This window comes from Lepidothrix coronata, unplaced genomic scaffold (genome assembly GCF_001604755.1).
Source record: "Lepidothrix coronata isolate B3197 unplaced genomic scaffold, Lepidothrix_coronata-1.0 Scaffold1, whole genome shotgun sequence".
NCBI lineage: Eukaryota > Metazoa > Chordata > Aves > Passeriformes > Pipridae > Lepidothrix > Lepidothrix coronata.
In genome coordinates this window covers 10,009,845-10,024,096 of record NW_016690181.1, presented here as the reverse complement: position 1 = coordinate 10,024,096, position 14,252 = coordinate 10,009,845, and the positions used below count along the sequence as shown (strand labels likewise).

Genomic DNA, 14,252 nt, shown 5'->3' with positions numbered 1-14,252 from the left:
GAACTAACCAGTCTTACTCCACTCCCTGTGCCAAAACCATATTAACAGAGGCAAGTCTGGTGCCAACATGCTTCACCATCCTCTCTGTATGCCCAAAACTAGGCTCTGCCCTGCTGGGTAACACAGCTGGAGATCCACTTTGGGAAGGCAATGCCCAAAAGCTAAGCACTGTTGCTTCACTGAGCCTGAGAGCATCCTTCTCTGGCCTGTTGCCCTGTGCTCTGGGTACGTGGTCAGCAGTGCAGCTCGAGACCAACCACATCTCCCAGATAAGCATGGGGTGTTGTGTCCACAAGGTCCATCTGAGCTTTTGCTTTCCTGCACTTAAACCAGAGGTTCAAATGAGGAGAGTGGCACTAAGATGCTGCCCTGCAAGAGCCCCAGGGCCCCCAGCTCCTGGCATCACTGATTTCTGCTGCAGCACAGTGTCACTAAAGCCACAGCGCTCATCTCAACTACTTCACTCCTCAGGCCTTTAAGTCTGTACACTAAATCCCCACAGTGGCACCACCAGGACACAAGAGCACATGGCATTAAGCCTGTCTTACATATCCATCCCCAGCAATATGCACCTGAGGAGGTGATGCAGTGATTATCAAGTGGAGTAGACATCTCTTCCCGTCTCTGTGAACACAAGCCACACCATGATGCAGCATGTGATTGCCTCGGTTAGGCCACCAGTGGGGCAGAGCTGGTTAGTAAGGGGTGGGGTGGCTCTTCTGAGAGTCACACACTGCCTGCACCCCTGAGATTTACCACTGGGGTACCTGAAGGGAAGGCAAAACAGGCAACCCTGAGTTAAGTGGTCTGGATAAAGCCCTCAGTAACTTGTATTTCCCATACCTGAGGGTTCAGCTGTTTTTTCTGACCATTTCTCCATGTCCTTTCCGCCACCTCAGAGAAGCTTCTTGCTCCATGCACACAAAGAGCCAAGCTGAGTTTGTGGTGAGAGAAGTTCATAGGTGCTTTTGAGTGACTCCAGATCTGTACCCAGAGTTTTGCATTTGCAGATGCACATGTTCAGACCTATCCATATGCCACAGTTTACATGCACAAACCCCAGTGACCCTTTCTTTTCCCCTTCACCCCTTTGAAATCAAAGATGCCAGTTGAGAAGGAGGCTCTGAATACTTGGAGAAGACAGTCCTACCCACTGCCCACTAATACAGCCCTGGATATAGAGAAGGGCCTGACTGTCACCAGTGCTGACTGACAGCGAGGCCCGCAGACTTCAAGAAGGCAGGGAGGGCACAGACAATTTCTGAAAACTGTGCTGTCACTGTCTTCTTTTGTTTATAAGGTCAGATTTTTCTTTTTGTGATGGTATGGTCAGTGACACTGGCAAAAAGTTAAATTTAGGAGGCCCATATAAGGACACAGGCACTGTTGCTGGGCGACATTTGACAGGAAATCCTGCTTGCATCCACAATATTGCACAGAATCACATCACATAATTTTTAATGATCTTTGATGAATGATTTCCACTAGGGCTCATCAAAACTGGGCAAGCTAGCTTCAAACTCCAGACATTCTGTAGGAGAAAGCGGTACAAGGAGCACCATGACAAAAGGAAGTTTTAGGGCTTTGTCTATTACTCTGCTTCTCTATGTTAAGATGGCCAGCAGAAAGGAGACAAACCAATTCATCAACTCATTATGTAATTACTGTTTTATAAACTGATTTAAAAATATAATCTAACCATAGTAATTTAAACTGGAAAAAAATGTGATGATGCTTGGTTTCAGACTGCAACATCAATAAAGTTGTAAGGCACAGTCATTTGGAACAGCAACTCAGTCTGCTGTCCCACTAAAACAAATGTTTTAAATCTCATCCAAATATAAAGCAAATGCCCTATTGAAAAAACAAGAGATTATTCCCTTATTTCCCTGCCTTGTCTTTGCTGCATCATCACTTAAAATCATTCACTTATGCTAAATTGGAAAGTCTATTTGGTCTAAAAAAGCTAGAGGTAGGATGGAGGTGAAAGGCACGTGCAGGGGATGCTCTGACACCTAGTGCCAGAGATCAACTCTGCTAAAGAAATTTTGGAATGCAATGTCTAAAGTAAGAGAAGTCCTTCCAGGTAGCTATGGAGCAAACAAACATGCTAATATTGGGATAAGCCACTTGTTCAGCATTTGCTCCCATAGCAATGCATCTAATAAGGACCTCTGATGCCTGTGAATGGGGTGAGATCCTGTGGGGGCATAAGCTCTGAAACATCCAGCCCTCCTGGGCTCTTCAGGCAGTGCACCCCTTAGAACCTGCTCCAGTCAACACTCCTTCTCAAGACCTCGGTTTTGGCCCTCACATGTTAAACATCCATGACTGCAAAAGGTAGGTGGCATGGCTGCTGCCTCATCACCACCTCCAGCCCACTCCCAAACAGCAGGCTCCATGCTCTGCTTTGTTCAGTGTCCCTGCTTGACTCCCAGAGCAGGGCATGGTGTGGTGGAGAGGAAATACGATAGAATTTGTTCTGTTTTAGTGCACAAAAGTTGCAAAAATAACCATGTTTTTCTGTAATAAGAGGTTCATTAGCTCCTTGGTTGATCAGCGGTTGCTCTTTAAAGTATTTCTGGACCATCTGTATCCTGAATTGAGGCAAATCATGTCATTTGTTTGAATTGCTCTACTTGCACAGCTCTGTGTTTAGCTTGCAGAAGAAGCTGAAAGATAGCATTGATCCTTCATGACTGTTCTGTGTATATGGCTCCAACACATGCTGAAAACTGAGTATTTTCTAGGACTGAGGACTTCTGTTCTGAGATGTTGTTGTGGCAGTGGTACTGTCTGGCAGTGGCTCCAGCACAGCCCTGGCAGTCAGGGGCCAAGAAGCATGTGTTGGCCTAAACCTCTCTGAGGCTTTCGTGGATGAGCAGACAGCTGGATGCTGGTGGTTGATCTCTCCAGAAGGGCTCTCATCCATGATGGGCCTGAGGAAAAGAAAGAAATACTGTGGCAAGATTGCACTCTGGATCTGGGTATCTGCATGTTCCTCACTAGCTCTGAAAACTGATCCAAAAGCTGCCAGGCCTGGGATAAGCACAAGGAACACCAGCTTCCCACATAAGGCATGTGTTCTCTGCCTGTACTGACTCCATAATGACTATGTTAACTGAAAATCAAGCTGTCATGTCACAAGTCCTCAGCTGTATTTCTTCAAAAAGCAACACGATGCTAATCTTACAGTAAGTGGGTTCAGAAATAACAATGTTTTGGTGCATGTGACACTTCTCTAATGCCTATTTTATTTTCCAGAGCTCATTCTAATGTGAATTCATGTCACGGAAAAAAACCTAAGTGGGATGTCAGGAACTTGTCCTGGAGTTTACTCGAGGAGAGTCTTGAACAAACGACACAAGAGCTGTGCAACAAACACAGCATTGGCTCTGTGCAAGGAACATGAGAATGGATCAATAAGAACACAGCAAAATTCTGGGCTATTATTCAAGAAAATACAAAATTTCTAACACTCAAGCTATAAGGAACATGAGAAAATGTTTCATTTAGCATTAGACAGACAAAGGTAAATGTCAGCACAAATAAAAGGAATTCTCTTTACAGAACAGGGAGTAGACCCCATAGACAACACAGAAGTCTGCTTTTTCCTGCCGTGAAGTCCCTTCTGTTTTCCCCAGACACATTGCAGGCACTGCTGTCAGCAGTGCACATACCTGATCCTTGTTGATCCAACAGCTGTTGGTCCTGGAATAGGCCTTTGCTGGCTGGTGCAGCCAGCAGGCTGGTGCTGCCTTTGGGATCCGGAGGCAGACAGCATCTTGTGCAGGCTCAGGAAAGCAAGTTCTTCGTCCAAAGGCTGGGCTGAATTTTCTTTATGAGCCCTTGACTGGCATCGCTGTGTACACTGCCTGTCCTCCTCTTGGCTGGGTATTTTTAGGCATCTTACCCTGTGGTTTCTTGTTTTCCAGGATCTTGCTGCAACACTCATTAAAGATGCAGGTGAAGGGCTTTTTGGAGGGGATGGAATTAAACAAGGGCTTGGGTTGGAGAACACTGCACCCTCCTGAGTCTGTGATGAACCTGAAACAGAGTGAAAAGCACAGTGACTTACCAGTTCATCTTACTCCTACACGACTAATCCAGTGAGTCGTTTTGGAGATGCTGTGTGATGGAGATGGGTGGGCAGATGTGTCCTGGGGCACATAGTGATGCTGGCCTTGTTGAACTGATTCCTCTGATAGTCAGGGTTTGGGTTCCTTGGCAGCCTCCCTGCCAGTTCTGCTGGTGATGTGCCAAGCACCACAATCGCTCACAAGCCATGCAGAGCTCAAGAAAGACAGAGCAGCTCACCCGCCCTGCTGTTCTCAGGCAGGATCACACCTGCATCATTCCTGGCCAGTGTTTGCACTGACTTGTTTCAAATACCTGAGGGCTCCTTCCAGCGATCTGAAGTGCAAGGCACAGGAATAATCACACATGAGTGGATCTACTTTTTTCTATTTGGCACAGAGATCATAGAATCTCATAATTTTGAGATTAGCTTTAAAATTACAGAAAGTGCCTGACTGCCAGGGAACATACCGCACTACATGCAGGGCTACTACTTGGCTGTTCATATTTCAGCCCATGTAATCTTCAGGTGCAGCATACAGAGAAGAAAAAACTTGTTGCTAACTTATATAACAAGCATGCATATATGCTTAAAACCATTCTATACATAGCAGGGATCTGATTGCTCTTGTCTATTGAAAGAACCAACCATTCTATATATAGCAGGGATCCAATTGCTCTTGTCTATTAAAAGAACCAACTGTACCTAAGTGCCTAATGTGCAGGGTCCAGGGCAGGAACATAATCTAAAGAATGTGCCATAAAAAACCCAGGCCCAGAAAGTTCAGCTTGGTAGCTCCCAGTTGATGGGGATGTATTTTACTAGCTAGGTAACCACATAAAGCTGGTATAAAATTTTCACTGAACAGTTTGCATCATATTACGCTTTTAAAATGTCTAAACTTCATAGGGTTTTTAAATTTGTTTTTAAGTATAGACACACTGAGAGACTGGTATGCCTGACTCAAGAGCCTGAAATAACATTCAGTGCCTTCCAAAGAGTGCAGTTTATATGGATCTGATGCTGCAAACACACTGAGTAAGAGTGGCTTTACTCAGATGACTTGTCCTTTTCTGGTCAGAAGGATTGCTTCCAGCAACAAGTTCTTCCATGACAAACTCACATTGGGTAGGACACACTTCTGCTTTTGATTTGGGATCTGGGTCATTCATCCCTGCCACCTTAGATAATAACAGATTTCAAACCACTCCATCATCTCCCAGCAGATTTGGTTACAAAATGGTCAGACCTATGCCCAACCATTCACTTTCTTAGTACTATATGGCATGACACTGGTACATTGTGAAATGTTTGTGACATTGCCTTCTCAATTTACAAAGATGATGAGACCAAAATATTCAATCTAAAGAAATAACATAAAATGTAAAAGGATAACATTAAATCTAAAGAGACTATGAGATCATAATCTTAAGTCTTCTGTGGTCACTGGACAATAGGCCATTCCTTTAGATTTTTCCAAACAGCTTCTGTTGTTGTAAGGAGATATTGTTTACATCACTGTTAATACACACAGAGGCTTTGAATAGTTTAATGATATTTCTGGGTTTTTTTCCCAAATATATTGTATTTTTCCAAATTTTAATAGATCCATTTTTGCCCTTGAAAGAAATGTAAAATAAAAACTCATGTGCTTTTATTTATTGAGAAAAAAAAGTTATTATTAACAATAGAAAAAGATTTAAGTTGTAATTTTGTGAGGTCCTCTATTTGATATGTATTTGGAATAACAGTTATTAACATTTCTGATATTCTTAAAGACAATATTCAACAAATGTTCATTCATATAAAGGCAATTTCAGAGAAGCCTTTGGCTTTGTTCCTGAGTAGAAGAGCATGTTTTGGTTTTAAACTCTTGAGACCAAGGGAAGATCTCATTACAGGTCTACAACTTCCTTGAGAGGGGAAGAGGAGGGGCAGGCACTGATCTCTTCTCTGTGGTGACCAGGGACAAGACCTGAGGGAATGGCCTGAAGTTGTGTCAGGAGAGGTTTAGGTTGGATATTAGAAAAAGGTTCTTCGTCCAAAGGGTGGTTGGGCACTGGAACAGGCTCCCCAGGGAAGTGGTCACAGCACCAAGCCTGACAGAGTTCAAGAAGTGTTTGGACAATACTCTCAGGCACCTGGTGTGACTCTCGGGAATGGCCCTGTGCAGGGCCAGGAGTTGGATTCAATGATCCTTTTGGTCCCTTCCAACTCAGCATATTCTGTGATTCTGTGATACCTTTAGTTGCATATCTTTCCAGAATTCCCAGTTGCCCAGTTGCACCTTAATCATTAGCTCAGTCATTATTTACATCAATGCCTACTGAGTTCAAATATAGCTCACTTGGAATGACAGTATTTCAGACTCACCCAGCACTGTCATAAATTAATGACACAAAGTAAAAGACAGAGGCATGTCCTTCCTCTATACTTGATGCTAAATTAGTGTAAGATCACCTTTGATCCTCTTAATTCTGCAGATTCGTGCTAAAATATATCAGCTGATGGTCAACACAGCTGGCCACCATGTCCTGCTTAAAAACTGGAATGGATTATTTAGGCTCTGGCTCTGCAATGGTATTTCCAAATTACTCCTCTAGAGCACAGAAGCCACATCTCATAAAACACTGCAGTTACCAATACACATATCTACAAACAGTAGCCTGTGTTACTAGCCTGATGCTAACCCTTCCCCAGAGGTTTTGGTCCAGTACCTGAGGAAGACTTGGAGAGACTGGAGTGGCAAGAAGAATCAAGTGAAATCCTTTCAACGAGGTCCTCATCATAGGCCTTCCTCAACTCATCTTCAGAGCTGTCAGTCAGGCTGCAGTTTTCACCCTCTTCCTCATGATTAAGAATTACCTTTGATGCTTGGCTGGCTTGTTCTTGCTGACCTGTTTGCAGGCACCTGGACAACATCAAGTATCCCATCTTTAGTTAGCCCTTTGAGTGGGTTTATGCAGCCAGTCAAGTGCAGTTGGCATGGCCACTCAGGCAAACACCTAGGCAGTAGATTTAGTTATCCACTCTTATTTCACACTTTTCGGGTGATATGAAAAATAATTCTAATTGGATCAGCCATCTAAGATGCCTGTGCCTGATTATCTGAAAGTGTCCTAAAGTTAATCAGGAGAAGTGGGGCAGATTTAAAATACTTCCTAGTAAAGTAAGCTCAGAGAAATAAACCCATTTTCCAAAATAACCATTACCTGCCTGTGAGATGGGGGAATCTCAGCATGATGTTGTCTTTCAGCCTTTCATTTGGTTAGGCCAATGTGCTGCTTGAAGAAAACCTCAACAACTTTCAGCTCTTCTACTGTCTGAAGGTAGACACCGTCAGGGCCAAGAATGGCTTACCAGTTATAAAAAGTCATTTCCCTGCTCTGGCTAAGGAAGTGAGCCCACCCTGCCTATGCTGGACTTCAGTTTGCTCTAGAGAGAGGTCAGAGGGTTTTTCTTCCTCGATCAGATGCTCGAGGCAGGAGGACCGATGGAAGGATTGCCAGCCTGTTCCAAAGCAGGGACAGGAAGGCAGGAGGCCAAGACTATCCCTCGAAACCACCACCAGGTGGCCAAAGCGCTTATTTTATTTTTGCAGGAGAAAATGAATGCCGACTTCATTGCACGACAGGAACTCTCCCGCGGTCTCACCTCTTCTGCTGCTCTCTCCATACTCTCAGTTCAGAGGACACATTTTCCTGGTGCACATCTTTTCCTCCTCCAGAGCCATAAATGTTTTCTGTCCTCAGACTGCTCAGTTTCAAAGGGCTCACTGCAGGTGGCTGTGAAAATGACAGAAGTTATCTTGATAACTTTGGGAACTCTCCCCAGCTCTGTTTCTAGATGTGGATTTTAGAAGGTATTAAAGTTCAGTTACCTCTGAGCTTTTAGATAATCCCTCACCATTTTCTTACCCTTCAGTTTTAACAAGTCCCACACCACAGTCACATGCTGTTACAGCCTGAGGAACCCAGGGCAGCAGTGACAAAACTGTTGATTTACATTTCACTGGCATATAAGCCTGTAGCATCTATACCAATAAACATATTAAGACTGGTACCACAGAAACTGCATCATTCAGTATATGACCACATATACTGAATTCCCATATATGGGAATTCCCAGTATATGACCACATATACTGAAGTCCCATTCCACATCCCAGTTTATAACACAGTAATTCACTCAAATGTTCAAATTTTTTTCAGAAAAGCTTCCAGTGCTCAGGCAGTGGCAGGAGAAAGACAAGAGTGGGATATATTTTTTCACGCAGTTCTTTAACATCTGTTGTCAGGCTGCTGACAGTGCAGTGATGCAGGTGTCCTGTGCATGCTGTCTCCCTGATTTAGCACAGCCTGTTTAAACCTGCACTCATGTCTGTGCTGTGTTGAACCTCAGGGCCCACAAAGTGTGACGAGATGGGCTGCACCCTGTTACATACATGGGTGTCCTCTCACTAAGCTACTGCTGAAATGAGCAGGCTGACCCGCAGGGCTGGGCTACCACCCCACTGCCAAGAGGCACAAACTTTGGCTTTGTGTTTGTTTAGTCGATGGGAACGACCTTGCAGAATTAGCAATCTGACTATTTATGCCAACATCAGAGAACCAATGAAGTCTTTTGCTTAATAACTGTTGTAGAAATACCATCAAATTTTGTAATCCTGTCTTGCACTTTGCTCACTGCAGGATGATAAAGAAATCTGCCACCAGCAGCTGGTATGTGATTTTCACGTGTCCTTTACAGGTGATGGTTAACTGCTGCTAGCACATGGGCACGTCCAACATCATGGCAAGAGACCCTCTGTCCTCCTCAAGGGCAATAGTATGTTGTGGGGCTTTTGGGCAACAGAAGAGAGTGAGCTGACACAAGCCACATTGGGAGTTCAGTTTATCCCAGGATTTGTGGGGGTCACCAGGCAGGAATACAAAGTCTACAAGAGAAACATACACCTAGTTTTTGCCTCCTTTCACGAAGGGCCTTGGTGGGGTTCCCACATATAACTTGACTGAGTCCTAGGAAAGAGAGGAAAAAAGAAAATATTTTACTCCAGTGATTAACAAATGATGCAGTCTTTGAAATCAGTCAACCTTTTCCAAATGTGCCCTCAGCTGATTGACTCTGCATTGCTTCATCTCATTCATCATCCTGAGTCCCACCTATAGCAAGAACTGAGGAGGGACTGGCATCTGAGAGAAGCAGACCACAATGCCTGGAAACAAATAACATCTTCCTATCTAATCTGCACTCTGTGGGGTGGTGCGGTTGCACCATCAAGTTGCTTCCAGAAGCCGGGGAAGGATGTCTTGGGAAGTGCCAAATATTGTACCGTAAGTGAACTTCCTCTCTATCCAGCTGTCCCCAGGGGCTACCGACTTTGTAGTACTTCCAGGTGACCAAGGCAAGACGAGCAGTGGAACACCTGTGTTTTGGGCTAGTCTGTAGATCAGGTATGTGAAGTTAAGGAACTGACTCCTTTTGCTAAGCGATCAACCACAGTAAACACAAAAGAAAGTGCTCATTGACCGCAGCGATGCTGCTGCAGTATGAGACTGCAGAACACATAGCCTGAGCACATGATCCAATGGGGAGTGAAGGAGCATCACCGCACCTTTATACAGGACTACCTTGGACCACATTCCTGTGACTGAACAGGATGTGACTAGGTGTTAGTCTGTAGCAGTTCTTAGTCCAGTGAGCCCCAGCTAGGCTGACATATTAAAGGGCTGAGCAGGACAGCTTCGATGAGGTATGAAAGGCAAATGTCAGCAAGGGAGCACCACTGCAGTATGGGGCTGTCAGGAGGGACAGCAGCATATGATGCATGGGGGTGAGGGGCTGAAGAGTGGGCAACTTTCACCTTCTGCTGCAGGAGGAAATAAAGGAAAGCTTACAATAGAGCAGGTGAGTCTTTCTTGGAAGAAAACATATGCTGAACCTGATCTAGCAGTGACATGGGTGGATGGTATTCAAAGCAGGCTTTCATCAGTACTAATAACATTCTGAAGGAGGTGGAGGTGTGGGAAAGAACAGGATTAAAAACACATTACCATGTGTCAAATCACTGGAGTCATCTTCTGAGAACAGCATATCAGAAACAGCAGGATCTGGAAGAGGACGGCTACCATATAAGAGGTGGGCATTGCTAAATCTCCCTACATTAGCAGACCACTGTGCATTTCCAGGTCTGGAAGCTGTTGGGGGTCTTGGGCCACATCCAGACTGCCTTGCTACTGCCTCAAGATACGGATCTAAAAGAAAGATTTCACTAGTGAAAGCACAGTTGTGTAAGGCTTCAAACCACACCATTAATTTACGTAGCCAATATAACTGGCTGCTGCACATTTGAAGCTATAGGGCACAGAAAAATATGTAATTGCAGCTACAAGAAACATGCTGGAATGGGTCAAGCCTAGAGAAAGAGGGTTTTCTGTGCTGCACACAAGCCATTCTGTTATTTGCAGATGGCAGAATGTGGGATGCCCAATCAAAGTAATATCCCTTTCCCACTCTTCTTCTGCTCTGGGTAACCAGGGACAGACTACTGGGGTCAGGAACTGCTCTGTACTCACCATCCACCTCTGGTTGTCCCACAGGTGAATCTGGATGCATCCAGGGCTCTGCTACTTCCCCTGCCCGCATGCCCAGGATAAGTGTAAGCTGCCTCTCATTTGCTGCTCACTTGCCCATGGGGGAACCATTGCAGACTTGCCACAGGCACAGCCTAAGCTCCCAGTCTTAAAATACGTTGCTTAAATGCCAAGGCACAACACAGATGGTTATGGTCACCTTACCAGAGCAACTAGACAATCAGGGCAAACTGTGTACCAGGAGTTACAGAAATCTGGGAATGGCAGTGATAGGTTTTTCCAGTACTGCCTCAGAGACATCTACCACAGAAAGAAAGGTGAAAACTGCATTTTTGTAATGCTACAGGACAGTGTGAATTACAAAAGCTAGCAAAGGCACTCAGAGCCTTGTCCTCTTACCTGCCCAAACGCTGGCTGTCCTGGGAGCACAGCACAGATGTAAGAACAGCATATGCAGCCAATAACCCACAGAAGAGTGAATTTCATTTCAGTGCCTAGATGAATAACGCCTTTGTAAAGGGTTGAGCATCTACCAGCTCCACAGTGAGCCATCAGCTCTGTAATAATAGGGCCATTTCCTTAAGAGCTGAGTGTCTTTAATGTATCTCAGCCATAGTTGTTAACACAAACTCATGAAATACACAGCACGTGAAAAGTATCCAAGTCAATATTGGTACAGGAAAGAAAAAATATGGCAATGTCTGAACCTGACAATATGAGCTCATCATTTAGAGCTGACAGCAAGAAGATAAGTCTGGTTACATGAGGAAATGACATGAAATCACATTTTTGTGCTCTGTCCCTACTGTTTCTGTCAGCAAACTTTGTTAACTAGTTTTCTGAACCACAGGTGATGTTACCAAAGTAGGATCACTGAGGGATCAGATTTTAATGGATTTTTTCTCTACCATAACTACTATTACAACTAATGATTTGGACCCATAGGGATTAAATAAATGACAAATGTATGTACTTATTCCAAAACAGATTAAATTTTTAATGGAGTACAATTGGCAGGCAAACCACAATTGAGGGGTGGGGGGCTAGGAAGCCAACTGCATTGCCCACACTAATGGGAAGCAACAGGAGCAGTTATAGGAAATACTTTGCAATATTTAATGGTATGTGGTAAAGTGCATGTAGCATGACACTTAAAGCATGGACATCTGAACTACTACCAAGGCTGTAGGTAAGGAGACAACAGATTTACTTTCAAACCATTTACTCTCTACTAATGAATGTAATGGACTCAATCACAGTGGAAGAGAAAATAGAACAGATCTCTTATGAGACCATTCAATCCTGATGGGATGTTGCTACCACTGAGGGGTGATGACCGAATTCCCTTTCCAATTATTAAATTGGAATAGGAAATACTACTACATACATGCTACATGGGATTAACTGTTCCCATGGAAAGGGATGTGAACAGCTGTTATCGAAACATTCCTTTCCAAGCTTTGCTTCTTCCTATCATGCAGAATGAACCCTAAGTACAGGCTCCCAGCTACTGCTGGATTTGCTCGATGCTCTATAAGTTTTCTGCATTTTCCTGATCTTGATACCCATCTTAGCACAACTTTCATTTAAATCTGCACTGTTGTCTGCTGAATTAAAACTTTCTTACTTCCCAGGTGAAGAAGACAACATCCTTTGTCCCTTCACTATAATTAAATGTTGGTTTTCAAGAGGCCAGCTTGCTCTTCATCTTTCTTTCTTCATATCACATAACCTGAAAAATGAACCCCAGTAGGAAACCTGTCATACCTAACCACGAAATGTCTCCAGCTAAACCACCTTCCTTGATGGAGTCCTTGATGATTAGATGATCTTCATACATCTTCTTGGAAGGAAGGGGAACAGTCTGGCTTGCTGGTATTTTGTCCAAATACTTCAAGTGGGGAATAAGTTTTTTTACTTCTGCTCTGTAATTATAACCTGGTTCCTGAAGAAATTGAGAAAGTGGTCAGTTTAACAGCCTGTGGACTTCCACCAGGAGCACAGCACTCTTCAGTTTGTATGACTGCCATATAACTTGAAAGGTTTTCTAAGAAGCAAACCTATTCATCTCATTTGACAGATACAAATACAGTCAGGAGTTTAATTTCACTGTGCTTTCTCCTCACATAATTTCTACTTGAGTTGATCATGAACATGTCCTGAGCAGTGCAAAGACCTGGCCTTCACCAAAGGCTCATTTGCTGTTTACCTACTGGTGACTTTGGCATTTGTCTTTGTTATATTATGTATAATTTGCGAAAGTATAGAAGGCCAGTGATGCCCATGGAAAGCCTGGGCACCCTCGGCATTCAGCCAGTCTGTCTCCCTGCTTTTGTGATTCTCTGGTTGTTGCATCAATACTCAGGTGATAGGAAGACTTGAAAACATATTATGAGTGTTGCCACACCAGCTGATGGGAAAAGAAAGAGCATTTTCATGGATCGTGTTTTTAGGCACAACCATAAATCATCTACAGTCAATGAACTGCACTGATTTTCTGGGGCAGTCTTCAGGGGTTTGGTGTCTGATTTTACACACTGCTAGAAGCGAAGGCTTACTTCATCTTTTTTTCTGCAAGAGGTAGCATGCCAACAGCAGGTGCACAGAAGACTAAAATGGGCTGCAGTTGGGTTTCTTTTCTGTGTGCTGGAAAAACAATATGATTGTTCCTGATGCACAAGGCCTCAGTGTGACAGCCATGGGGAAAGCACTGGTGTAGCCCCTCTCTGCATGCATAGGTGGAGCTGACAGGTTATAAAATGATTCATGAGCTCAGAGCTGGGGGACCTCTGAGCAGCAAGGCCAATCCAGAACAATTACATCTGTGCTCAGAGCACAGTGCAAATTGGCTGTTTTGGTGGATTCCAGCAGTAGAAAGAAATCTTCTTGTCGTACCTTCACCTTTGGGAAAACTTAAAAATACCTCAGGGCTAACTGGGCTGTACTGGTTTGCAGTGGGAATATGTTTGGTTAAAGCAGTCTTGGATTACAAAAGGCAGCCAACGGTCTTACAATCTCTTCTACTAAAAAAACTATAAAGGCAGAGTGGACTACTAGTAGCAGAATAAAAATTGACAGCTACCTACAGATCAACTGCTTAACCCAGGTAAATGTTACACTTTTCGGGACATTTCATGTCATATTAGAAAACCCCACAAAGTCCTCATTCAATACAGAGTTGCCACAAACAAGTGTTTCTGTGGGACTTGACAGGCTGGATGCTCTCTCCCTTTGTACGGTGCAGCACTGACGCTGGCAGAGGGAACTCACCAAACAAAACGTGTTTGTTGTTGTTAAGAGGCAGACACTAATTTTCTCTAACTAAGCCTTTAATTAGAAAATTATTAGAAATTTCCTAGATTAGAAAATGATTCAACCATTCACGGCTAAAGCCACTTTCCAGCCATGTCCTGTTGGAGAGAAGAATCATGTTACGTTCATGTTACATTACTGTAACAGAGGCTGCAGAATTTATCATCAGGGTTGCTCTTGGTTTAGATAACAGGGGAAGATGAGCTCATCTGAAAATCAAATCACAGGGAGCAAACAGGCCATCGGAAGAAAGAACAGTAAATTTTGTT

At 43.8% G+C, this 14,252-nt stretch overlaps 1 protein-coding gene across 10 annotated transcripts in view; it reads right to left on the bottom strand.

The window, feature by feature from the left end:
• Positions 1–2,485: 2,485 nt before the first annotated feature.
• Positions 2,486–14,252, bottom strand: part of LRRC56 (leucine rich repeat containing 56) — a 76,729-nt gene continuing 64,962 nt past the window's right edge. For 9 of the 10 annotated variants that reach the window (XM_017809076.1, XM_017809071.1, XM_017809091.1 and 6 more), the window contains 7 exons: positions 12,439–12,616; positions 10,132–10,332; positions 9,032–9,096; positions 7,733–7,863; positions 6,796–6,989; positions 3,681–4,047; positions 2,486–2,939 (listed from right to left, as the gene is read on the bottom strand). In XM_017809076.1, coding sequence (XP_017664565.1) covers positions 2,747–2,939; positions 3,681–4,047; positions 6,796–6,989; positions 7,733–7,863; positions 9,032–9,096; positions 10,132–10,332; positions 12,439–12,616 — 1,329 coding nt within the window. In that variant the 3' untranslated portion in view covers positions 2,486–2,746. The remainder of the gene's footprint in view (positions 2,940–3,680; positions 4,048–6,795; positions 6,990–7,732; positions 7,864–9,031; positions 9,097–10,131; positions 10,333–12,438; positions 12,617–14,252) is intronic. The other variant, XM_017809121.1, reaches the window with a different exon arrangement.